This window comes from Heloderma suspectum, chromosome 3, assembly GCF_057233095.1.
Source record: "Heloderma suspectum isolate Gila_16-S chromosome 3, 16-S_ref, whole genome shotgun sequence".
Taxonomy (NCBI): Eukaryota; Metazoa; Chordata; class Lepidosauria; order Squamata; family Helodermatidae; genus Heloderma; species Heloderma suspectum.
The window spans coordinates 119387215-119414920 of record NC_139460.1 but is presented as its reverse complement, the minus strand read 5'-3'; the positions used below and the strand labels follow the sequence as shown (position 1 = coordinate 119414920).

The 27706-nt window shown below is 41.7% G+C and overlaps 1 protein-coding gene across 1 annotated transcript in view; it reads right to left on the bottom strand.

Annotated features, from left to right (window-relative positions):
- Positions 1-328: 328 nt before the first annotated feature.
- Positions 329-27706, bottom strand: part of ASMTL (acetylserotonin O-methyltransferase like) — a 34890-nt gene continuing 7512 nt past the window's right edge. Inside the window, exons 2-13 of the mRNA XM_084844285.1 lie at positions 27106-27237; positions 25585-25632; positions 23242-23306; positions 21503-21564; positions 17838-17946; positions 13595-14006; positions 11181-11343; positions 9607-9791; positions 8532-8664; positions 6414-6557; positions 5600-5722; positions 329-2549 (exon numbers count right to left, since the gene is read on the bottom strand). Of these exons, the coding sequence (XP_084700411.1) occupies positions 2332-2549; positions 5600-5722; positions 6414-6557; positions 8532-8664; positions 9607-9791; positions 11181-11343; positions 13595-14006; positions 17838-17946; positions 21503-21564; positions 23242-23306; positions 25585-25632; positions 27106-27237 (1794 nt within the window). The 3' untranslated portion in view covers positions 329-2331. The remainder of the gene's footprint in view (positions 2550-5599; positions 5723-6413; positions 6558-8531; positions 8665-9606; positions 9792-11180; positions 11344-13594; positions 14007-17837; positions 17947-21502; positions 21565-23241; positions 23307-25584; positions 25633-27105; positions 27238-27706) is intronic.

Below are 27706 nucleotides of genomic sequence, written 5' to 3'. Positions count from 1 at the left end.
AATGAATTAGTCAGTCACTGATAGGTGCTGCACCAGATAACACCCAGCATTCTGGGACAGTGGCTTGCACCCATTTCTGAAAACGTAAAAGCTGACTGTAACTCAGATCTGTTTCTTGGCCTGTGCAAGACACATAAGTTCCTGGGTAGGCAGGGAGCAGAAGTAAAAAGAAACATGTCACTTTATATTAGCAAAGCTGTTAAGCCCCTCATCTGAAAACATTTAGTCAGAATGTTGATATGTTTAAGTTACCTTTGAACTAGTTGCATAAACAGCAAATGTATTTGGGGGGTCATGTACATACTTGAATATGATTCAGAACTCATTTTGTGTACGAAGAATTCCAACAAACCACTGTCGGACATTTTATTTTTATATTAGACCATCAAGAGTATATGCTATGATTTTTCAAAATATGTAATTCACATGGACCCATGACCTTTTGGAATTGCTTTCATAGCAGGGCAATCCTATATATCTTTACTCAGAAGTAGTTCCCACAATGTTCATTGGGGATTCCTCACCAGTAAGTATGCTTATGATTGCATCCAAATTGATTTGGGCTCCAAGTTTAACGGCAGTGTGTGTGTGTGTGTGTGTGTGTGTGTGAGTGAGAGAGAGAGAGAAGTGAACAAGGTGAGCAGACCTCCGTCTCTGTTCAGTTTATTTGTTTTCATCACTGACCATAAAATAGCATAAAGCAGAATACCATATTATCCCACTAGTGTACTCCCATAGGTGGAGACAAGACTTTAACTCGGGGCGGCACTCTGCAAACTAGGGGATCTTGAGCACTTTCCCCACCTGTCAAAAGCGCTAAGATACCTAGTTATTCAAGGATCCTACGATTTACAGTGCCAGCCCAACCCCTGTGGATCCCCTCCTTCTAGGGCACCCCCTCCGGGTCCGAGCACCCTGTTTCCATAGAAAAGTGGGTGCCACCCCGGTTTCCTACCCCAAAGCAAGTAACCGCTTCTATTTTGACAGCGGACAAAATAGAAGCTGTCAGGACGATATGAAGAGAGAAAGCGGGGAGGGGGATTGGGCACCCTTAAAAACAGGTGCAGGAAACTTGGACAAGTGTTGCTTTGGGTGTTCCCTTGTATGCTTGGCCTACAAGGAGGCAGCCAAGTCAAGCCCCTATATTTTTGGATACCCGCAGATGCACACTTCCGCAACTGGGAATAACCAAAATAAGAATAATAAAAATAAACATAGGGCGGTGGAGGCATATGGCTCTGATTTTGATGGGGCTGTGAATCCATTCGGGGTTTCAGTCAGAACCCACCAGAACTCCAAAGGTGCTGTCCATGGTGCTGAACCTTTGCCACAAAATACATTCAGCACCTTGGATAGCTCCTTTGAAGTTCTGGCTGGTTCTGACTGCAACCCAGAATGGATACACAGCCCCATAGAAATCGGAGCCACCATCCTCCTCTAATAAAAGGTCCATACAAGCGCATAAAACGAGGCTGGGAAAATGTGAAAAAACTTTTTCAGATCCATTTTTTTGTGCAAAAAAAGATTTTTTTAAAAAAGGGGCTAGAGTGGGGGTCGGAGCTTGGCGGGAGCCAGGGGGAGCTACCAGCAGCCCCTCCAAAGTGCCATTTGGGCACTTTGGATTGGCTGCTGCTGGCAAGCGGAGAGGGGCACTGGGAATAAAGGGCTCCGATCACAATCAGAGCGAGGACATGGGGGCTTGGCGGCAGACAAGACAGGTTCTGCCGCCAAGTCCCCTGGGATGTCAGGCGGAGCTGGCTGGAGGACTGAGGGGGAGTGGGGTGTGGGGGAGCAAGCTACACACTGTGGTTAGTGTGCCCAATCATCTGTCAAGCACACCCACCACGCACTGTGGATTCTTCGCAAAACAACCCACAGTGCGTAGCTTGTCACCCATTGTGGGTTAGCGCGAACACGCCCAGTGAGGCTACTGGTGAGAAGAATAGCTCCGAGACTGTAGCTTTAAGCACATTTCACAATGGCACATTTCATTTTCTCTGGCTTCCTTTTTGTATCTTGTATTTCAAAGAGCGCTCTCAAAGGACACATGTAAGGAAAAATAAGCAGGATGGATTGAGAACCAAAACTTACCATCAGTTATAGAACAAGGCAGGCAATACTTTTTCCAAAGAGGGGGGAAAAGTAATTAATTAGTGATTTCTTCAGTAATGTTTTAACCAACAAAAGTAGGATAAAACTTTTACACGCAGTTCACAATTTGTAACAGAACAATCACTAAAGAAACCCAAAACAGAAATAGAAACATACCAATTCTGACAGATGGGCAGCACTAAATTAAAGATTACTTGCTCCAGTTGTGCTCCATCCAATTTAATGGCCAGCCATTTTCTTAAAGCACAAAATTACATCTAATAGATTTCCTGTTATCTTAATTTGCACACTGATGAATCCGTGCTTCTCCAATAACTGTTTGTACTCCAACCTACTTCTTTGCTTGCCTTCTGTCATACTAAGGGACTGTAAGACAGCTCTAGCCGGGTTTGTCCGCATCTCATCAAGCACGCTTTCTGCTACTAGCAAAGCACTTCCTGCATTTCCAAAACACAGAAACACCACAGTAAAAAATGATTTAGTAATACATTCCCAACTTCAAGTTAAGTGTTCTGTTTTTCGTTACAGGGGGATTTTGCATGGGGTTAATAGATTTGCGTTTTTTCCCCTGCAGTATTTTCCACCTCAAAATTGGGTATTTTTAGGGACAAACTGGGTTGTGTGTTTTTTAAACACACACACACACACAGAGACAGAGAGAGCGCACAGCTTTTGTTTTAAATAGAAATAGGAGTGCTGGATCAGGACTGGGATGGCAGCATGAGGGGGCGGGGGGGGGGACTCTCTGCACCAATGGCCACTTCCTTCCCAGGCCATATAACAGCATCACCCCTCCAATCATGACCATGGTGAGTGCTGGGTGGCGGGGGTGGGGGGAACAGGGTTAAATCCCCTCCCTGCATACTGCAGTCCTGAGTCTGATTCCCCCAATGCTGTCTACGCTATTATTTGGGGGGGGGGGAGAGTCTTAAAACAACAGCTGGAGGAGGTCAAAATCAAGACTGTGGCATGTAGGGAATGGGATTTAACCAGTCCCACGTGGCAATCCTAATGGAAAGGGGGAGGCTAAAGATGCAATAAAGGGGGAAAGCTGCCAATGATGAGGGGAGAAGGGTTAGACCTCCCCTCCCTACATGTTGTGATCCTGGCCCTGATCAGGCTTTCCCCAGAGCCTGCCATTAAAAAACCTTAGGTACAAGAATTGCATTTACACACAGAGTGGTGCAGCTAGGCCCCACAGCTCATCCCGCCCACCCCAAACGACCATCCAAAGAGCAAAAGGTGATGGGCGGGGGGGCTGCAAACAGGCCTGGCTTGCCACAGCTTCCTTTCTTATAAAAACACTTTATAGTCAGGGGGAAACCAGTTGGGTATGTACATGGTCTTTTGATTATCTTTACTTTAAAAAAAATATTACCCTTTTCGACAACAAAATGGAGCTTATTCCCAGGTAAACATGTTTAGCATCAGGGTAACAGAAGCAAACTCCATGTTTATTCCTGTAGTCATGGCGGCACTATTGACTTAAGTGGGTTTAAAATGCAAACCTTCACAGGCTCAGAGTATTGCTTTTGGAATGTTAGGCCGAATCTACACCTAGCAGTTTTACCGTTATCATATTGCAGTGATAACTATTGGTGCCCATAGGTGTCATGTGCACCAATAGTTCTCATTGCAGTATGATAACGGTAAAATTGCTATGCGTAGATTTGGCCTTACTGTGTGTGCTGGGGTGCAGCGGGGTGGGGTGGGGGAGAAATATAAGTTACGTTCTTCACAACTGAAATAACACAAGATGGCCATCTAAAGGGGGCCCCTGTGAGACTATTAAGTCCAGGGTCTACTATTACCTAGCTGCACCACTGTACACACATTTTGTGTGTCATTTAATTTGGCCTTAAGACAATGGTTCCTCAAAAACAGGGAAGTTAAGAGTCTTTCCAAACAAATGTCGTATTGCGCAGAGAATGCATCATCATGACACAGTTGTTGCAGCGAGTCTTTCCTCTCATGAGCATATTCATGGTGGGGAAATTATAGTTTGAGAGCTAGAAAAAAATAACATTTCATCTCTGGGGAAAACACTGTCCCATTCCCCACTGTTTCAATTGCTATTTGAAGTGCTACAGACACCTAGAAGTTAGTGCCTGTGACACCACTGGTCTCCAGTGATGCATTCCTTCATTCTTTTAAATGAACGTACCTTTTTAATGCATTTTTCTAGGTTTAAGATTTGTACTGTACCATTCCAGGTCCTACGTAGACATTTAACATTTAGAAATCACAACAATAGAAACCACCAACAATGTAAAGCTTCATTGCCTCATTCATTCCCTCTTTCTCCACACAAAGTGGCAGGGCCATATGAACAGTTTTCTTCTTTTTAAAATGTTAATTCCTGGCTGTACACTTCTCACCTCCAACACAGGATTGTACATCACAATGTCTAGAATTTAAGGGCAGGCCGGGGGTGGGGGGAAGCAATGAACAGGTGATCACCTTGCATCATAGCCATTTCTTGTCTTCTGAAAAGGCCTATGCAACCTATCCATGTATACTCAATAGTAGGTCCTACTGGCCACATTTTCACTTAACACTAAGCCAAAAATCCTGGCTTAATAAACCAGGATATACAACTGATGTGCACCTGCACACATCCTCCTTCCTGCCACTTCCTTCCTCCGTTTGTGCAAGAAGCAAAGGAAGCTATGTTTCAGTGCTTAAACATAGCTTCCTGTGATGTGTGAACCTGGAACTATGGTTAAGTGCTTGCAAACAAGCCAAGATTGAAAGCCAGCTTTAAACCAGGCTTTGAAATTTGGCTTACGAATCCTGGCTTGTTATAATTCTAATGCCTTGGCGTTTTTTGGCATAGCATTATGTGCTAACTGGGTCAATGAATTCAGGAATAAGGCTGCAGACCTGGCACACATACTCCAAAGTAAGCCCCACTGAACTCAGTGGGACTTATTTTCAACTTAACATGCATGGATCAGGCTGTAAGGCTACAGTTCTTTGCAGATTTAGATCAAGTCTCAATAAATGCTGTAGGATTTACTTCTGAGTAACGATGCATAGACTTGAGTTGCAAATTAGCCAAGTTCAATACGGTTATGAGATGGAGAGTTGGAAGAGATCTTCTGCTGAGGTCTTTCTCCAGGTACCTCCAAAGGAAAGGTCTTTCTCAGCAGTGGCATCCCAGCTATGGAATGCCCTCCCTAAAGAGACTCAACAGGTAAAAAACGTTTCTATTGACCCAGAAATTTTAATTTGTTGTGAACTTTTTAATTGTTATGCTTTTTAATTGTTTTGTGATATAACTGATTGTAAACCACCCTAATGGGATGAAGGGCAATATATAAATGCTTTAAATAAAATATCGTGAAGCTAAACTTTGGCTCTGAAGAACCATTCTATTACTTCTAATGTCATAAACATCTTCCAAGTCTGCAAGTATAGCGTAGGATTTCATGTTGTTCTGTAAATACCAAGAAAAAGGCAGGGGGGGGGGGGTCAATACTCTTACCTGGCTTGCAAATAGCAGATATTTTGCTTAACAGGGTATAAATCTTTTCCTCAGAACAGTCATGTACAACTCGTGAAAGAATGTAAAGATCTGCTTCAGGAAGATTATCTTTGAAAAAGTCACCTATTTGAAAATACATTTTTATTAGTTCTAAAAAGTGTGACTAAGGTGTTTTTTTTTAATCTCAGTAACTTTGTATATACATCGATATCCTAACAGCAAGTCAGTATTTAAATCTCCCAGGTGTGCAGGGCAGAGACATTTGGGTATGGAAAGAACAGGTTTCACCACTGCACATTTAGAAAGGAGCTTGCAGCCATGTTTAACTATACCGTTCACAGATCCCAAACAAATAGTGGTCAACTTCCATCAAAAGAAATATTTGGCATTTCAGAAGTGATAGTGTACATATTTTTTTCTATTCTTCTCTATGTAGGAAAATCACCTTACTTTAAGCAGCATCATATGTTAAGATTGTATGCTCTCAACATATGCTCTTTTTCACCAGTACTTTTGTAAGAAACTGAGTGTTTAAGAAAGTAAAAATGACTGCTCAGCTTCATGAGGATGAGCCTCATTTACACCCACACATACTAACACTCTTTAGCAGGGGTGGGGAGAGTTTTCCCTGTCAAGGTCTGTAGTACCTTGGTCAAAACACATTGGGGCCTGCATTCTAGTACTGGGAGGAGCCGGAGCCAGCAAAACGGGCCAAGGTCCACATGAAACTACGCTAAGGTCCCCATGAGCCCTTGGGGTGCAGGTTCCCCATCCCTGCCCTCTAGGCTGCACTGTGCCTAACAAGTGTGTTTACCTGATGTGAAGGATACTCGAGTAGCATATTGCCTTGAAGGCTGAAAGCTGGACACACTTGTGATGACATCTGGAAGGTCAAATACAGTGACTTTCATTTCTGGGTAGATGTGAACTAGCTCATAGGCTAAAGCTCCTGTGCAACCTGCAGAGAGCAAAATATTCAAACAATAGATGTTTCTATTAATCCTGACTCAGTTAAAGTATAAGACGGTGGTGCTATTTCTGGGCGAGCTGCTAGCAACAAAAGCAAGACTATCTCACAGTGTGGCAAATTGCCTCTTACATTATCCATTAGAGATAGCAGTGCTAAGAGGTGCTCCGGCACAAGGATGCAACCAACAATATCTGAAATCACCCCAAATACTCCAGACCAGAAGTGTTGAACCTGGGGACAGTCCCACAACACATGGACCAGCATCCCAACACTCCCTGTCCCCTCCAGCAAAGTGGGGACAGGGAAGGGTTTATCCAATGAAATCTGCTTGGAGCGAACTGCCACCTGTATATTGTTTTGATTGTCAATTCTTTCAAATTGGCGGAGATAGTCTTAAAAGGTAGTTTAGTCCTAAGTTTGTACCAACTGTCACTTTCTATTTGGCACTGTAGATCAATTTCCCAGACTGTCTTTAAACTTTGTGTGTCTCCTATCATTGCTTCCAAAAGTATGTTATAAATGTCAGATAATAGTTCTTTTATGTTCTTCTATGGGTTGAAGGCACAAAGAATCAAAGTTTGTTAATGACCTGGTTAATGCTATGTTTTTGGCCACCTTGTGAGTAAATACTTTAATCTGGAGTTTCTGCTTCCACCCAACTCACATTCCAACTAATAGATCATTCAGTTTTGCAGTTGAAATGCGCTGCCCCTTGTCTACAAGATCCCTCTGTCTACAAAGCCCTTCCCATCCCCAGTATTGTCCATATTTGTCTTACTGACAAAATGCTGGGTGATCCAAGTTATCAAAATGGAATGGGAGAACAGGAGAGGGAAATGAAGCGAGCTGTGTCACCCATCGCTTCCAAACTGAAAAGGTGGCCCAGGTGAATGGGTTGGTTATGTGTGCCAAGTCTGATGGCCTAACAGGAAGGAAAACACTTCCCTGTAACAATGGAACTGCTCATACATTTTCCATCTGTACCCAGTGGATATCCAGCTTGTTATTGATAAAATGGTGTAACTGAGAGAGTTGGGCAGCAAGATGCAGGGCTGGTTCACCAATATCTGGAAAACTGCACTTTCAGAGAGACTAACTCACCATGGCGGAGCTCTGAGAAGGGTGGCCAAACATGACCACCGCATGGAAATCTGGTTTCCCTTCTTTGCGTTTGTCAATGAAGGGACAGTGGCCTATAAGTCCCCAATACCCCAAACATCATTTTAGAGGGATCTAATTAAATGAGGGGTGCTCCAAGAACATTCTACTATTAACATAACTCAGACAAGAATGGGAACACAGTTGCTTTTTATTTTGTTTGAATAACTGACCTTCATTGTATTTAAGTCATTGTAGTATGCACAATAATTAAATAAAAACAAAGGTCTCTCTCTCTCTCTCTATATATATATATATATATGTATGTGTGTGTGTGTATATATACACACACACACACACACACACTCACATATATATATATATATATATATATATATATATGTACGTATGTCCATATATAGAGAGACTGATGTGTTAGCATTTAGTGCTTCCCAACTTTGAAAGAAGCTTGCACAGGCTGTGCAATTTCTCTGTGTAACCTCCTCCTTCAGAAGTGACAAAACCATGCATTCAGCTGGCTGCATGGGATCACAGCATCATATCTATCTATGGTGGTCGCTGGACAGTGAGACGACCACAAAGAGGCCCTGAGTTGCTATGCAGTTATGAACATCTTACCTAATTGAACCAGAAACAAAAATAGTATTAACTACACCAAGAACGTGATTTGAACTGTTCTATGGATTCTCTCTGAATTTACAAAAAAGGGTTATAAATGCTATGAGGCACACTCAAAAGGAAGCAAATGTATTTAGGGAATCACAAGTTTAATCACAATTTCTGATGATGATTATGCTTACATTTTCTATGAATTTACACAGGTGTTATTGCTGGAATACGTACCTCCCAAATCACAAACAGCTCTGAACTGTGAAAGATCAAAAGCTGTCCCTACATCTCTTGCTGTCAGTTTGGAAATGCAGTGCATAGCACTCATGAAACGCTGCTTCACCTCTGTAGTCTGGCAATAGAAATCCTTTTTTAGAAAGACAGATGAAATAATTAGGATAATCAGCACATATAAAACAGAAATGTTCCTAACCCTGAAAATTATAGTATGGTTTGTTTTTGAATCCTGAAAAAGAAATACCTAAGGCTGATAATCAGTTAAAAATTGAATTCAAACTTTTCAGACTACCCTGAAGGAAATTTTGGAGAACGGAGAAGGTCAAGCTTCATGATGATAGAAAAGAGGGCTCATTGAACTCGCCCTACATAAAATCTGCAATCTTCTAAACAGGTTTTTGTTAATACTGGAAAATTACTGTGAGACCGAAAACAAAGTGCATTTGGAACAATACAAAAGAAATCAGTGTCTCTCTAGCACTCATATGACTGAATGATCCTCTGTACAAAAACCCTCCCTCCCCCAAGAAAACTAGATGGCAGTGAGAAGGGTTCTCCTTGACACGGCAGTTTTCTGTGAGCAAGGATTTTTATGTTTGGTCTAGAGGAACTGAACATTCTATCACAGGTTAAGTTGGTGGGTACATGAAGCAGGGGCTTTTCTGAGGCCGCACCCCTGATTTTTGAATTTCCTTCCTAGGGAGAGTAAATTCGCTCCATCTTTGCCTCTGCTCTCTACCATCTGGCTTTTGATGGATTTTAATTTCACTCTCTGTTTTTGGTTTTAAGTTGTCTCAGTTTTCCTTTTAATTGGTTGTTTTGGATATATATTGCTGCTTTTTAATTGTACATAGCCTTAAGGGCCAAAGTAAGAAGACAAACCATAAATATTTTAAATAAATAAATGGTATGCAGCAGGGCTTTTAAAAATTAATTCCCAAGTATACTGTGATAGCTCACACAAAAACCTGCCAGTGACCATTTCCAATACTCGTATTGTTTTTATCCCCAGTCTGTTTTAAAGATTTTCTCACCAGCTTTCTAAATAAAGAATATATCACATCTACACTACCTGAAACAAATCATCCACTTTCTTCCCAGATGTACGATGGTTCTGTGAAGTTCCTTCTTTCACTGCTAACTCCAAATGTGTGTACAGAGGCCACACGTGGTCATTACAGTGGAGAACGTAGTCATGAAGTGAATATTCACTCTTTGATAGTAGATATAAATTTGTCAGTTCTGCATTGCTGTAACCTTTAAAGACATAAAAAAGAATATTAATCCTACAAAATTCTCTTAAAAGTACCATTTTCAATTCACCTGAAAACAGTACCAGCTTATAGAGATTCACAGCAGTGCTGATCAAGTCACAGTTCTGCATATAGTTTAAATGAACCCAGTATTACTTTACTACTTATAGACTCTATTCAGATGTCATGCTAAGCCTTCCTTGGTGGTTAGGCTTTTTTTTTTGCTAACCACGGTGGCTTAGTGTGTCATTGGGGGGGGGGGGAGAAAACCCCATTTTTCATGGTCCCTAAGTCACCCTGGGGAACCGCCCTCTGCAAAGTGTTAAGGGGCCTTGGGGTGGCTTACCATTACATGTGGCAGGCTCCCCAGTGGCTTAAATGGGCTCCGGAGGACTTCCAGGCCGAAACCCTAGAGTCCGCTGGCTAGAGCATCCACTACTGCAGGCAACACTCTAGCTGCCGCAGATAGTTGTGTGGCCATTCGGGACTATTGAGCTGCTGCCAGGAGTCCTTTCGCACTGCAGAGGCTGTTGGGATATGCCTTAATTGCTCACCCAGTAACTACTGGGTGGGGGGTAGTGGAACCATGCAGCACCAAGTGGTTCCTGATCGTCTGATGGGCCATGTGTAGTGGTTCCACTAATCCCTCCCTCCATAGTTACCCTAACCACCCTCCCCCCTCTGCGTGTGTGAATAGGCCCATACAGTTCGCACGTTTCCTTGCCACTAAAACATACAATGCAATAGAAAGCACTGCCCTAAAACACATCGTTTTCAAATGTGGATGTAACAAAGCCATGGAAATGGGAACACTGGAAGTCTCCCAGGGACAGGCAAGTACCTCTACCACAGGGCTGGACACACTCATACAGACTCAAGTGCTGGCCCAAGATATCTGAAGGCCTGGGCCAAAAAATCTAAATGATGCTGCCTTCCTACTACATGCTCTATGAAGTTAAGAATTATCCTCAGAGCTGCTATTTGCCCCTGAAAATGCCCCTGAAGCAAATGGTACATTTGGGGACTAATAGCAGCTTTGGGGGTAAAAGAGCATGGAAAGAAAGGGTTAAATCCCCCCACTCCCATGATCCAAATTCAGATCTGGCCCCCTTCCCCATGTGGGTGCTACTCAAAAACAAAAAAGGGATGGGGAACAGACAGACTGATGATGCATTTAACATCACAACTAGTTGGGCCCTAATTTATGTTTTTTTCTTAAGGCCATATCAAATTCATTTTTATGGTAATGAAATTTCATTCATTACTTTAGGAACATGTTTTCCTCCTCAATTATAGGTTCCCATACTCTAGTAAGCAATCCAGTTGTTTCATGTGTTGCTACAAGTTGTTCTTCCAGCCCTCCTCCCTTAATTGTTTTACAGCAAAAGGTCACCTTGACAGCTCTTTTCCAACAGACCAAGAGAAGTGCAGGCATCAAGTAATCTTTCCGTGCCAAACACAGAGGTATTAAGTTGATTTGCAGCATCAGCTACAGTCATGGTGCCCTTATCTTTGAGAAGATCAAACACTTTCAACTTACAGGCCACAAACATAGCCTGTAGATAGGAAATATACACTCATTAGTAAAAGAAAAACCAACCTAAAAATAATCACGTCAATCCATAAGCCACTTAGTCCTGTTAATGTGTATTTTTAGCTGGCTCAGCTCTTCTGGAATGAGCTAGTTCACATGCAAGTTCACCTGCTAAAATGTCTTGTTGATCACAGTATTCAGGGGAATATGACCAGCACATAATAGTCACATGAAAGAAAGCCAGCATTTGTGGAATCGTTTGTTTCTATTGATTTCCTTCCAGCTCTGCACTGTTACTTAAATCAGAGTTTTCTCTGGCCATCAAATCAAAGATAAGCCATGGTAATGATATAACAGAGGAAATTATGCCTGTTAGCCTCAGCAGAACCAGACACCTGAACACATTTCTGACTTCATGATCGCTTAATATTGAACAGATACTCAGGTTTTCTGAAAATGCACTTTTCTGAATACTGAAGGTATCCAAAATTGGTGTAGCTGCCAGGCATTCACAACTGCACATCATTAAGCAGATTTTAAAAAGAAAAGGAACAAAAGGAAAAGGATACTAGAAATACATCTTAACAGTAAAGTAGTTATGAGCTGAAGACAGCTTATTATCAGCTTATCAGCTTATTTTGTTTATCTTTCGGAAGAAGCCCCTTTTCAGTTCACACTGTGCCAAAATTAGGAACATAGGAAGCTGCCTTATACCAGGTCAGACTATTTGTCCATCTAGCCCAGTATTGTTCACTTTAACAGGCAGCAACACTCCAGGATTTCAGGCAGGGGTCTTTCACATATGCAAAACATATGTTCTACCACCGAACAATGGTTCTTCCCCTAACCGAAAGTCCATTAGTGGAACAGGATTGTCCCCCATGGCTTTAAATCAGACATCCCCAACCTGGTGCTGTCCAGATTTTTCGGATGACAACTCCCAGCATTCCTGACCACAGACCATGCTGGGAGTTGAAGTCCGAAACACCTGGAGGGCACAAGGTTGGGGAAAGCCACTTTGAATACTGAGATTTGCCCTTCATTTGCAGCAAGGGACATAGTAAAGGCTCCCCCTGTCCCCTATGTCTGGATTGGCAGACTAGCTGTACAGTCAAATCCTGAAGCTTCTTTTGCTGGCATCAACTCTACATCATAGCTTGAAAAGTGAGATTCTGATTTTTAAAATAAGGTAAGCCAAAATGGGTAGTCACACTTCATCACAAGCCACACAAATTCAAATTGCTGAACAGCTAGACATTAAAGGGGTTTGTTTTTAGTATCCCTGGATGCAGAACAGCTCAAAGTCATCAGGCGCCTATGTAAACTAATTTTGGTTTTCCACTTTTTAAGGAAGAATGGACAACTAATGGACTGGAGTTGAGATCTGGAGCAGTTGTATAGAGTGGTGCAGCAACAGCATCTGCTCCATACATAATTTAGACAGGGGCACATCATTTTAATTTTTGTCAAATATATTGAGAAATATTAAAATTAAGCTAAATAGTATAATCTTTCTTTTCAGTATTAACGATGTTTTAAAGATAGTGATAGATGAAAAGCCAGATACCAGCTTGCTCAGGGAAACCTGAGGGCACTACTAAAACTTCTCTTTGGACCTGTGCCTGCAACACAATACAATAAATTCCATTTCCACCACTGTATACTTCTGGTAGGGAAGGAAGATTGGAGATGTGACACTGGACAGCATCTGATTGCACAAGAGCATCTGATTGCACAAGAGCATCTGAGCAGGAGACATCCGAGCAGAGTGTCATTTTAACTTTTTCTTAAAAGATTCACAGCCAGTCTTGACCTGCTGGTTTGGGGGAGTGGGAAGATACAGGGGAGCCTACACTGGGCGTAGCAATGATGAGTTACAGCACTTAGTCCATGTCGTGTCATCAGCCACCTCCCACATCCAACAAGAGAGGGAGGGTTTTAGAGTGGGATTTTACATGTGTCTTAGACCTGCTTTCAGATCTTCACAAAAGGTAACTACCAATAAGAAATGTATGAATCAGGCTGTAAGATTTGCAGCTGCAAACACAGTAATTTATTACATTTCATTCCAGCAATATACAAAGCTGTATAAAACAGAACTGCCACTCCTCTTGGGTAAACACACCAGTACGCTTATTTTAAGGTCTCTGGAGCTCAGATGGTTCTCCTTAAAATGTCAGCACATGTGTCAGGCCCACAGATGGCCCATTCTATATAACAAAAACCCCTTGCTTTTACACATCCATTATACCAAAGAATAAAAAATGTATTACCTTTGATGCTCTGAAACCATCCAGAAGATGCATAAGCTTAGGTGGGGCTTGTGCTGCATTTTCTGCTACTCCATTCTGACTTTCCACAGGTACCTTAGAGTAATGACTGCTGCCTATGCAGTTTCCCAGGCTGTGGGCAATTCCACCACTGTTTAGCTTTTTAGCATCTTCAATCTGCGCGTTATCTGAAGAATCACATTCCGCATCACTTAGGATCTCAAACGTCTCTACTGAAGGGATAGAGTCATGCTTTATATGATGGATGGTGTGCTTTGGGGGTGGGTAATATAATTCTGCTAACTTTTTGCAGAAGCGATTCAAAGGAAAGCCCACCACATTCAAGAAATCTCCATGAACATGTTCCACTAACATTCCCCCAAGAGCCTGGATTCCATATCCACCAGCTTTGTCCCTGAGAAGGTAAAAAAAAAAAAAGAGCAGAAACAAAAACACACACATTTAAAATGTAGGTAGTACTTAAAATAAAAACAAATAAACTGAAGGACTGAGTATCTCAGTTTCAACTAGTCAGTATGTTGTACTATATAACTACAAAGCTAAACCGATTGGCCAGGATCCAAAAAGCTGCAGAGACCCACATAAAGAGCTTATGCTAGCCCAGAGGAATTTGGGTCTTTTCAGGTTTTTTTGAACAGTTGACCCTACTGCCCTTTGTTGTTTATTCGGTCAGTCACTTCCGACTCTTCGTGACTTCATGGACCAGCCCACGCCAGAGCTTCCTGTCGGCCGTCGCCACCCCCAGCTCCCCCAAGGTCGAGTCCATCACCCTACTGCCCTACCATAAACTATTCTGACCCCCACTCCTTGGTTTCAAAAGAGGTTCACCATGTGGCATAAGGGGCTGCTGTTTAAGGCCCACTGAAGGTGTGTTGCAGTTCTTTGGCTCTTGGCCTTGGTCTACAATCCTACACAGGAAATGAATGGAGCTTCCCCAAACTGGTGCCTGCCAAATGTTTTGGACTTCAACTCCAATCAACCACAGCCAGCATGGCCGATGGTCAGGAATGCTGGGAGCTGTCCAAAACAACTGAAGGGAAGGCTTGTCTAGAAAGCATTATATCCACATTTTACATGGAACTCCCAAGATGTTGATCAGGTCTGCCCCTACTTAGCTTCAGCAACTCTGTGACAGCAAGCACTCCCAGAACATTCACTAGGCCCTAGTCACTCCTTACTTACTCTTAATGGCTTTGATTAAACTGCATGAAAGTGGGCTGTATGGAGCATTCTGGACCCCACATAGAGAACACAGTCACACTGTTTTAAATTGGGTATACATCTCTTAGAGTAAGGTTATATAAGGCTTTCAAGCTACTCATAGCACTCTACACACAATTCAAAATGCTGGATTTAATGTATACACTGACTAGCATTGCCAGCACAAAACTAAGGAGTCCTGTGGCATGTAACCCATATATTGTTAGCCTATCTGCTGCAGTAAAGTAAATCAGCTGTTTGCTGGTGTATGAAGTGCAAACCCAAAGGGAGCAGTGTAAGAACGTTCAAGATGGTTTGTCCCTCTTTCTCCAGGAAAAGAACCATGGAATGTAAGCATACTCCTATTTCTGTCTCATTTTCATATATATATATATAAACACACACTTTTCAGTCACGATAAACGTAGTGATGCAGAAGCTGCCTATGGCCAAATCTGGCCCTCCTGGGGTCACAATACAGCCCTCTGTATTAATTATAATTCCCATAATTAACCCACGATTTGTCACTGTTATGTACAAACAGGCCCACAGTTAAGATTCCTTTCTAAACTGAGAAGGCATGCTTCTCTTCTCTAGGTCATATGATTTTAAGGCAAACCACATTCTGCTTCATTTTGGGATCCCATGAACTCTTGATCCTTCTGAAGCACACGTTTAATTGTAAGTAAGCTACATAATCCTGGCAGTAAGAGAAATAGCCAAATCCACTGCCAACCCCTCCCAACAACTGTGCTGTGGCAGCTTTTGCATACTGATCTGCAAACACAGACCATCACCTGAACATCTGTTTTTCTTTGTTACAAGACTGAAGCTCTTTCTAAATACCGTCTAGCATTTACCATGCAAATCCTACCATTCTTATCAGTTACACGCTCTTGAAGAGAAAATGTAGGAATCTGCCTGTTAATCTCTGCACTGCAAGCAGACATCCACAAACGTTAAGTACACCAAAACTTAAGTTGGTGGTCACTAGCATCTCTTGTTCTTTCAGACAGAAAAAAACACTTTGGTATGAGATCCAAATGGCCCCATAGATGCATCAGGAATTCTGAGATCCCCTTTCCTGAAAAAGCTCCCTATGGTGCCCAGCAATTTCCAAAAAACTCTGGAAAAATTTGGGAGCAGCCTTTGATCATAGCAGGCAGAACTACACCCGGGAGAGGGCAGGGCACGGACCAGGCCCAGAAATACTTGCATGCAGAGTATTCATTTAAAATAATTCTATGCTATGCTATATTTGAAGGCCAACCTTCTCAAGGCAGTTTACAAAAACAAACATAACATTATATATTTTATATATATATAAAACAATTAACTAAAGCAGGAACATTTTTTCAACACAAATGAAAAAATGAAAATATCAGCAACAGTGTAAATTATAAATGTAAGTTATAGACCAGCATCAATTAAAAGTTAACTGAAACATCCAGGTCTTTAAGACACATTTAAAGATGATCAGGGAGGGAGCCAGGCATACCTCTGATAGAAGGGCATTTCATAATGTTGGGGCCACTGCAGAAAAGGCCAGCATTTTCTCTTGTGCCTGTCAACCCAATGAATCTTACAAATGCACATGTGAGTAGGGCTTCTGTGGCCAATCTTAGGGCTCAAGCAGGTTTGTCCAAGTGCAGACACTCCTTCATATAACCTGGTCACCAGTAATTGGGGCTATTACGGTAATCACCAGCACTTCAAGGGCGCAATCCTATCAGGATAGGCAGCTGCCTCTGAACTCGGAGGCGACCGCCTATCCAATGCAGGGCAGGAGCAGCGCCTCCGCGCTTCAGCTGCCCTGCAGTCACAGCTAGACAGACACGGGAAGTTGGAGTGTGTGTGCAGGGGGACGCTGAACAACACATAGGAAGTGTCAGAACAGCACTTCCACCCTCCCCGCCCCGCCCCCAGGAATGCCCCATTTTTGCTGATCCATGCTCCTCTCACAAGCGTGGAGCTTGGGGCCAATCCACGCTGCCTACGAGGCAGCACGGAAGGGGGTGGAAGTGGCCATAGGATTGCACCCTAAATTGGACCCGAAATGCACTGGCACAGAACTGGGCTTATTATGCTCTGGTCAGCTCATCCCCAAAGGCAACTGGTGGTTGCATTCTGCATCAGCTGAAGTTCCAAACTGCCTTTAAAGGAAGCCCTGTATATAGCCCTTACAGCAGTCAAGTCTGGATGTAACCAGGACATGAATAGCTCTAACAAGGTTTACTTTTGTAATGAGAACTTTGAGTCAGTGCCTAGGATGTTTGAATCATATTATTTATTAATAATATTTACATACCGCTTAATATTAAAACATCTCCAAGCAGTTTACATATAGTATTAAAATCACATTTAAATACACTATTAAAACACTACTAAAAGCAATTTTAACTAAAACAACAACGCAAATCTATTTAAAATAACACTATTATAAAACAATTTAGAAACTAGAATAATTGTTAAATAATCCACAGGGATATCATTTAGGAAGAGTTGCAGGGCAATCCCTCCAGCTTTGCGTTTCAGACCACATGTGATTTTTGTTCAGTAGCACCTCTATTTCTAGGAAAATAGCTTCTATGCCACTGAGTGACCACCGTCATAAACTTTGACGTAGAATCATAGAATAGTAGGGTTGGAAGGGGTTTATAAGATCAAGTCCAACCCCCGCTCAATGCAGGATAACAGTGCTGTAGTTATTATGAAGTATTAAAAAAAATGCTTTTTAGATACATTGCTTTTCTGCCATTTAATCTTTATAGTGGCCTCTGAACTTTGCTGTGAAAATTTCCCTCTCCCCCAACCCCAAATCTGAAATGGTACCACTAACCATCCCACTGTTACTAGAAGAAAAACAGAATTAGACATTTTACTAGTAAATGTAGACTAGTACTTTATTTCACACACACCATATTGACATGTGCACACTGTGTACACATAGCTGATTTTCCTCAAACTACAAGCTTTGTATGCTGACAGGACTGCACTCAAGTCCTGTCACAAATAACAGTACTTACATTGGCTCACCACTGTGAATATATTCCCATAAGAGTTCTTCAGAGAGTTCAGAAAATTTAACTTTAGTTTCTTCGTAGAAATCTGTGACGTCAGTCTCCAGCTGATTATCTAAAAAATTAGAAGTTGGGGTAAAAACTAACATATCAATAAAGACCCCAAGATGCAACTTGCTAAGAAACTTTGGACCATATGAGGTGGAAGCCAGGACTTAGATGTTAGAGGATGTGTAGCTGCTCTGGAAAGTGGCAACCCTGCACCTTCCCCCACCCTCCCATAAGTAAAACTGGATGACATCACCACTTTGCAGGTTTCTTTCCCAAATGCACTACAAGTGACAATCAATGAAATGGAGGTAGTGGGGAAACCTGCAACAGGATGATGCAAAAGGTTTTGCTAATTTCTTTATTACATTTCTCTTGCCTTTCTTTAGGCCTGCAGAGCACGTTCAGCAGCAGCCCAACCACCATTCTATACATACAAAACTGCCCCAAGCCCAATGCAATGTCATTCTGGGGGGAAAGCGCCAGGAGGAAGGACGAAGTGACCCTTGGGACTTGTCTTCCCAAGGACTGTGGCCACTGAAGTAGCCCTTGGGAAGACAAGTCCCAAGGGCCACCTTGCCTTTCCTCCTGGAACTTTCCTCCCAGAATGACACCGCATTTGGGCCAAGCAGCAGAAAAGGGGAAAGAAAAAGGAGGACCTACAATGTAGGTGCCAGGCAAGCCTTTCTCAGGAGAGCATTGCACAAATGGGGTGCCACCACTGAAAAAGCCTCTCTCCCTTGTAGCCACCCGCTTCGCCTCATTTGGTGGGGCACTTGGAGGAGGGCCTCAGGTGATGATCTTAATGGCCATGTAGGTTGAATGGGAGGAGCCGTTCCTTCAGGTAACCTGGCCCCAAGTTATTTAGAGCTCTAACGGTTAAAACTAGCACTTTGACTTCAGCCCAGAAACCAACTGGAATGTGTCTCTGCTTGTGGAATGAATGCTAGATTTTACTAGTTTTATAATATATAGCCCTCCAAATACTGGGGAGGCATTTGAGGCCAATTTATTGAGAAATTGTTTTAATTTTTCTCTTGCCTTTCCAAGTCAAGATTGTCCTGCCTTTGTCCTCAGGGAAGACCTTTGTTAACACTCTGAAGGCAACACCAAAATACAGCAAGCTGATTAGCTGCAATACAGTCAGAACAAATGACAGTAGAAGAGAAACAGGTTGCAAATATTATTTCATAGTGTGGGAAGATCATAATTTGGCTGTTAACCAATATTCTCCTCAGTGCCAGCATGCACAGTGCAGTGGGATTTACTTCTGAGTAGACATGACAGCACCGTGCTGTAAGAATTTATTTTAGTTGGAATGGCAGAAAGAATAGCAGAAGGTTAGCACAGAGCAACAAGACAATTTTAGCAGGAGTGTATGTGGCAGGTTATTAGAAAGGATGGGATTGTAATGGATGCTGGCAATAGTAACTATGTCCACCATTTGGTGGCTCTGGACTTTAACCACTGGAATAGGTCCAGATGCCAAGGTATTTGTATACACGGTGTCGTCTATCATGACCGTCTCCATTACCGATGCCAGGACTGACTGCTCACCAAGTTCACCCGAAGCGATTAAATAAAGGTCAGCTTGCCCAAACAATTCCTGAGGTTTGTTTTATTCTCTTGCATGATCATTCACATATCCAATCTTAACAAGCACTGAATGGTGGCTGGCATTTGGGGAAACGGAGACAATTATCTGGAATATCTGGGGGAATATCTGGGAAGGGAACTGCATGTTTTGAATACCAATACCTGTGCAAGTGGAATCAGGGTCGAAGTTATCGAATCAAGCCACAGCTAGTAAGACAGCAAAGGTTTAACTAACAAGGACAATCCAGAAGTTTTAGTATGGATCTGAACAGGAATGGATAATACCCAGTTCTCTTACAAGTAGGATAAAGATGCAATCCTATTCATGTTTAGATAGAAATATGTGCAAGCAGACTTTTTTCTGTCTAAACGTGCATAGGATTGCACCCTAAGATGATTTCTAGATATGAGCTTTGCTTAAAATTCTTGTTGTTAAGTTGCCTCAACTGCCTGATCTGAAGTCAAAAGACAGGCTGCGTTAAAAAAAGAAAGTAGTATGCAGATTCCAACTTGCTCCAAGAAACTCAGTTACCAGAAAAGATTTCCAACAGTACTTCTCGGTATCCTCACTAGTTATATCCAGTACCTATTTTAACATTGAGGTTTCCAGCTTCTTATTGTCCATGCAAATACCATATCGGAACTTTCCTCCCATATCCTAGCAAAGCCTTCAAGGTATGCCCAGAAACTTTCAATTATACTTCCAACACTACCTGTGGCTCCAAGACTAGCCTCTCTATGCTACTTCCTTTCTTCTGCCCCAGACTCTTGTTAAGCTTGAGTTTTTGACTGTCTCTGCATTTGGTTACCTTACTTTATGTCTACACAACACCAGTCTCAAAATTGGAGTGTCCCCTGCTGACTCTTCCATTTTGTCACTGAATGTTACAAGTGTGTCTTACAGTTAGGGATCTATGACAATTCTGTTCGAGGCTGAAAACTTGATAGATTTTCCAGTTTGGCCTTGAGGATTTCATTCCATTTCTCCCGTGCTGTCATCGACTTGATCTGTAGTGAGTCAAGCCAATATGCGGATTCTCTTCTTTTTTTTAATGGCAGCAATTTGTGCAATTGGGGGGAGATCTTGAAATTTGCGCAAATGGTGTCATAATAAAAAAAAACCACATTTTTATTAGAAATCTTGCACAACTGGGAATGACTGCAAGTTCACCTGTCTGCCATATAGCCCCTCAGGGGATATTCCCCTCTTCTAAATATTCTTGTCAATTTCATCCTCTCCACACACTACTTCCTTTAGCCCAGCAGAGCCATATTCCATACTTATCAAAGAACTTGTCAGTTTCATTCTCCACTTCCAAGCAGGGCGCAGGTATTGACAGGTTTTTTCTCAAATACAGAATATGGCTCTCTTGGGATAAACAAAGTAGTGTGTGGAGGGGATGAAACTGACAAGGATATCAAGAGGGGAATACACCTCTACTAGGCTACATAGCAGATAGGAGGTCTTGCAGTCGTGTGTACTTGCACAAGATTGCTTATTTTAAAAAGGCCTAAAAAAATTATGTCACCATTTGCGCAAATTTCAAGTCCCCCCCAACTTGCACAAATTACCATTTGAGCAAATGGTGGAAACCTCCCCCAGCCCCGCTTTTCCAAAATTGGATAACAAAAATCTGCTACAAAAATCTGCTGCCACTTACTGGACTGGAAACACCCAGGAATCCTGTTGGACTTAAGTGGAACAGAATTCCCAGCATTGCACATCCCTACTTACAGTGGATACCACAAGCCTTTCAGGTTGCCACTGAGGTAACATTACATATCTGCTGGGTTGGGTGGCCAATATTTCATCAACTTTAAAATGAATGAGGATCAAGGCCTCTCTAAGCAATTCCATTAATCTTAAAGTAAAGTCCCTCAAAAACAGTACTCTGCAGTATGAACAAAGAGAGGCAAGTCAAATTCTTGAGATGTCCAGACTCACAGTGACACTAAAGATATGTAGGCTACAGAGCTAATGAGACTTTTGATTGATCATGAGCATTTATATTAGTTATATTAATTACCTTTATTGCTGCAGTGAACAATTGCAACACCGGTGAAAACACTGTGCTCCTTGCCACTCAACCTGTTAAGAACAGATATAATTAATTTGCATCCATTTTGCAGTAGATATTAATTTCTTGACAAATCTAACATTAATTTGTAAGAGACCCATCCTGTCCATTTATTAATAATGCAGCAATGTTGGCAAGCTACTTAGTTTTATAGCTTTATACATTACATCTTGAACAACATTAGATTTTCCCTTGAGAGTGTTGAAGAGCTAAATATTCTCAAAGAAGACAGAGTGACTTAGTGCATTGGCACAATAGTGTGAGACCTTTCAAATCCAACGCACTTCTGTAGCATAATCTACTCGTCAGTGACACATAAAACCACTGAACTAATTAACAACACTTCACAAACGACATAAAAAGTATGGGATATCAAATGGTGGTGTAGTGCTAGCATAAACCAACACTAGTGCAACATAATTAGTGCTTGCTAGCGCAAAGGGAAAAAGCAGTGGTATTTCAGCAGCAAATTGCCACTTTCCACCTTTGCACTAGCAAGCACTAATGACATGCACTAGCATTGTTTTTTGCTGGCACAACATCATTAACACTAGCGCTGCACTGCCACTGGATACTACCTATACACACAAATATAAAATATACTAGTAAATTTACCTTAAGAAAGAGCTTCAGCATAAAAGATTAAAAATCAGACTCTGGAGTACAGTCTTTATACTGAACAGGACATGGTTGCATAGTAGGACCAGTTGTTTGCTACTAATATTTTGCCATGAAACAGCCAAAGTTAATCACTTTCAAGTCCCATTGATTTCAATGGGTGAAAGAGAAACACATATTTGATTTTTCTGTTGATTTTGATGTGATTTAAAAGTGCTTGACTTTGGCTGGATTGTACCTATATTGATTACTGCCAATGGAGAGCTTTGGCTATTGGCTGGTATAGAAATGTAATTAAAAATGAATGGATCCAAATACTACTAATAATGTGAATAAGACAAGGAGAACCAGACACAAGATGGAAGGAGAATTCTCTCACCCAAAGGAAAAGCTAAGAAATTTGGTGGAAAAGCCAAACGATATGATATGCTTTGTGGTTCTATCTTTGACAGAAGTGGTCCTCAGTTTGGAACTTTTTAAAAAAGGATTGAATGAAAATTACATGGTTCACAATTCTAATGCGTGCATAGACATAATACAGACAGAAGCAAGAGACAATAGCTTTTCTAGGAAACCTGAGTATGTGATAGATAGCCAGGGTCAAATTATGTCTCATTTAGTTATACTGGACAATAAGACTGAGCATCCATTAAAGAATGTTGATGCTTTAATGAAATTGTGTCACGTCCTGCCTGCTAGAAAACACATGCAAGTGATTCATGTACGGTGGTTAAAAAAATTCTATTTTTATTTGAAAAGATTTAGAAGGTGAACCATGAATTAATCTGATATGAGACTTATCCAGTATATAGCATATATATTGTATACTGTGGGAGTAACTACACTGAGAAATGCAAGTAAGTGGCCGTAATAGGCAATTTTCTTAACAATGAAACTAAATGCATATCATTTCTTAATACATGAAACTGAAATGCATATCCCAACGAAAGAATTTCTCACTTGCTTTCCATATCCACAAAGGGCTAATATAAAGTGCATTGTAGATGGCTAGTCTTGCAGATATAAGCAGTGATGTTCACATTTTAAAATAATATCTTAAAAATATAAACCTTGAAAGCATCATATATGCATCTTGCTTGTCCACTGGTTTCTCCAAAATCTGTTCTTCTATCGTCTGCAACGGAAATATATACATACATATACATATCTATACATATATATATATATATATATATATACACATACATACATACTTTGTTAGATACATTTCATTAGGGTGAATTTTATATCAAAATATGGGAGTAAGACTTCCAAGAATCATAAGCACAGGGATTCTAATTAGTGCATAAAGTTCTGTCATCAAGGACAAGTCCTGTGTGCATGTAAGAACACCAACTGATTTTCACAAAGATACTTTGTTCACTGTCTGATCACAAAGTTAGAAAGGAACAAAATAATTTAGTCTCAGCACTTAAATAAAAGATAGGACCTTCCACCCACAAATCCCACATACAGTAGAGTACACATTTCAGAGCATAGGCCTGGTTCATTCACTTACCTGGCTGACAGTCCTCTTTGCATGGTGGAGAGGACACATGCTCCTGCCCTTTGCCATCTACATTATGAAATGTGTGAGGAGGACACTGTAAGCCAAGGGTGTCAAACTTATTTCAGCCTGAGAGCTGAATGCAATTCTGGAGAAGCTCTCAGGGGCTGCATTCCAGTGGAGGATTGTTTTCCTTGCAAAGGCAAGGACGGAACCAAGGGGTGAGGCCAAAATACTAGTATATTCTGGCTTAAAGCTCTTACTGCCAGTAAGCCTTAGGAGGGGCATTTCAATCCTTTAGAATGGGGAAAACATGCAAACACTGAGAAACCAACAAATGATCGGCGGCCAGAGCAAAGGGGGCATGGCCATCTGGAGAACCTGGAGGCCTGGACTGGGATGGGCCAGATGTGGGTTCAACACCCCTGGTGTAAGCACAAAAGCCCATGTGAACGTCTTCCCTTTTTTGAGGGAGAACAATGTGAACTGGACCTCTATAGGAATGAGACCTCCACGTGGAGCACCTGCCCACACATTATGTTATACGGGGGGGTGGAGGGGAGGGGAGTAAAGCCTTTCCACCATCACCACACAATGATGACCACTTGCCCAGTACATCTAATGAACAAGGCCATAGGGTATCATAAGCAGAGATCAGGTCTGCCACAGAATACAGAACTATAGAGCAATGACCCAGCCATGTGAGCAACATCACATGTTACTCAGTAAGGTAATATATACATAGTAATATATAATTATTTTTATACTATATAATAATATATACATAGTAAGGTAATCCCATATGGTCATTTGACATCTTACTCCAGTGTTTCCGCTTTCTACATGTCAAAAATGGACATCTTCATGGATAAATATGGATGTTTATAATTGTACTTTAGTAGTTGCTAATTCAGTGATTAGAAACATGTATATATTTTTTCCTTGACAAGATGCCTGGGTCTTTGAGTATTTGTAGGAGCTAGATTCTAGAGTCTCTACAGGATGAAGACAAAGGTCAGTTGAATGACTAAGTGGGCTAGGCACATTAAGAAAGCTTTCATTCCAAGGAGTTTGTCAATCACACTCTGGATCAAACTCATTTCACCAGCCTTTCATAAACTGTATGTTCCTGCCATGTCAGAACTACATAGTCACAACTCCCCGGTCCAGCAAGTGGGCATAAGAGCATGGAACAAGTTCCACATGCAGGCGTAGGTCTGTTAGTCTGTTCTGCAAAAACAAAGAGTCTTCTGGCACCTTAAAGACTGTAACAATAGAAACACACTTACAATCGTTTATAATATTATAATATTTTCATCCATAAATATTATAATGGATGAAAAATATCCATGCAGAAAAGCCTAAGAAAGAGCTGTTATAACATTGGAATAAAAAGGCATGTTGACAGAAGGATGGAGTAGATGGACTGGCAGACCTTGAGCATCTCTACACCAGCCCCAAATCCCACATTTAAAAGGGGGCTTTCTGCTTCCATTTTGAATGCAAGATCATGACAGACTCCCTTGACATGTGCTTCCTTTCCCCCCTCCACTTGCCCCTCCTTCTCCCTGTATCTGAGCCTTCCATTATCTTTCATTGATCTCACTCCCCTTCTTGCAGCTTTTCCTTTTTCATGGAGGGAACTCAAGTGGAACACAAGCGGGGTAATTTGATAGCTCATTATCTCCGATCTATTTGAACATGGGATAAAGGTCATTTAGTGCAGGAGACGCCCTGGAGGTTAACGACGTCATCTAAAGGGCCCACAAATGTCCATGAGTAAACTATCTCAATAGTAGGATAAAAGCTCCATAGGAAGAAGCCTCTAATTTATATTGTGCAATTACATATTGATAAAGTAGAAGGTAGATCTAGTTACCAGTTGCTAGTATATATCATAACTCACCACTATAGTGTCAGCTCCTATAACAACATCTGGTGTTCTAAGATGTTTCTGAAAAAAATATAAATATTTTTAATCAGTTTTCCACGTTAATAATGATTCCACTGTAGCCTGGGAATGCTCTCCATGAAGCTAAATGCTCCCTAGCAGATAACAAGAGGGGCATTAGCACAACAGAAGCCATCTTGAATTCATCATCTGTACCAGCCTTCCCCCACCTAGAGCCCTCCAGACACTTTGGACTTCAAATCCCAGCATTCCTTACCATTGGCCATGCTGGCTGGGGCTGATGGGAGTTGAAATCCAAAACACCTGGAAGGCACCAGGATAGGAAAGGCTGTTTTATACTGTGTTCGGTTTCCCTGTAAACCATTAGCAGACAGAACACTCTGGAGGGGGAGGGGGAGGGGCAGGGAGAGTGAAGTGGAGAATCATCTCGTTAAACTTTGCCCAGGAAAAGTTCCAGATTACCCATTTATCATCCAAGCTAAATTTCATTAATATTAATTAGAAAAGTAACTTGTTTTGAAGCTGTAACAGTCCCACTTAGAATCCCGAAGTCCTCTGATAAAAATTGGACCAAAATCCTAAGCCTACTTACTTGAAAGCAAACCAAATCAGACTTAATCCATACATAAACGTATTTGGAATGGTGTGCCCATCGAATTGATTTGAAATGTATGATTGTAGCAAGACTGGAATCTTAACTGACCACAAAAATATGACTGTAGCAAGATCTAATAGGACTAACATCCAAGCCTAGTTGAGCTTAATGTCATATAGCATAACTCACTGTTTATGTGCTCTGTCTTAAATGCTGATGCAATACTGTTAATAAGCCAAGGTGTTGGCTGTTAATAAGCCAAGTCCAACCTTGGCTTATCTTTCACTGTTGCTGCCATTTGTCCAGATTCTCATCTGACAACTAACATCAGCTCTTTAGCCCCATCTCCTGTGTACTCACTTCCTTCTGCTGCCTGTTATACACACAGCATGTATGTTGTTTATGTATCATATGCATATCCCAACCTTCCTCCAAGGAGCTCAGGAGTTATGTATAAGAAGTTATTTCATATATTCTGAGAGCCCATGAGTTGTCCAAGATCATTTCATGCCTAAGTGGGGATCTGAACCCAAGTTACCTTGCTCCAAGTCTGACACTTAATCCATTGGCCCTCTGTTCTGTGTCCAACAGAGCCAGGCAAACATATAGTTAGAAATAATAAACTGTGTCTATGGTGAACAAGGTCTTCCTTGGCTACAAAAGGCAGGGATGTGGAAGTAGAACTGAGCATCCGCTGATTACAGCATAGGTGTGCCGTCTCAAATTTATGTCAACAATTGGTTTCCTACCAAAAAAGGCTAGCTACTTACCCAGTGAGCAGTTGCCAAAACACGGACATAGGAAAAAGCATCGGCCAGCTTTTAAATCAATGCAAAATGATCCTGCGAATGCATGTAATCATAGCCAGAACACAGGACCTAGTTTAGAAGCACCAAAGACAGTGGAGGTAAATGGCTTACTAGATGCATTCTTTTTGCCACTTCAAGTGCCTTTTGTTTTGCAGTTTCTACAGCATATTCATAAGGAGCTGCAAAAGATGACTTCTCAAGTGTCTCTTTGAACCAGGAGGGAACAACTTCAAATCGGAGACCCTGTTAGAGACAGAGAAACCAAGTGACTTCAGGAAGAGATCTTAAAAAATCCAAGTTTACCTCAGGCTGCAGAACCTCTGGCCCTTCTGGGGTCCCCAGATGATCATGCCCCACCTCCCTTTCCCTTAAACACTGATCGTGTTGTGGTTTCCCAGCTTTTGCAGAGTTTCTCCCCATTCTATAAGGCTCTCCTAAGGCTTAGTTACTGGCAGGAAGAGCTCTAAAAGAAAATGTGTTGGTATTTTAATATTGTTGGCCCCACTGCTTTTGCCTCACCCACTGCTGGAATGCAGCCCCTGAAAGCTTCTCTGAAATGGAATCCAGCCCTGAGACTGGAAGACGTTCAGCACCCCTGGTTTACGTGGATGCCCTCTGCTTAAGACCCTGGTAGAAGGACAACTGAACACAATCCTGTGCAGGGTTGCCAGACTGCAATCCAGAGAACCTAACAATGTTAATGATGCACCAG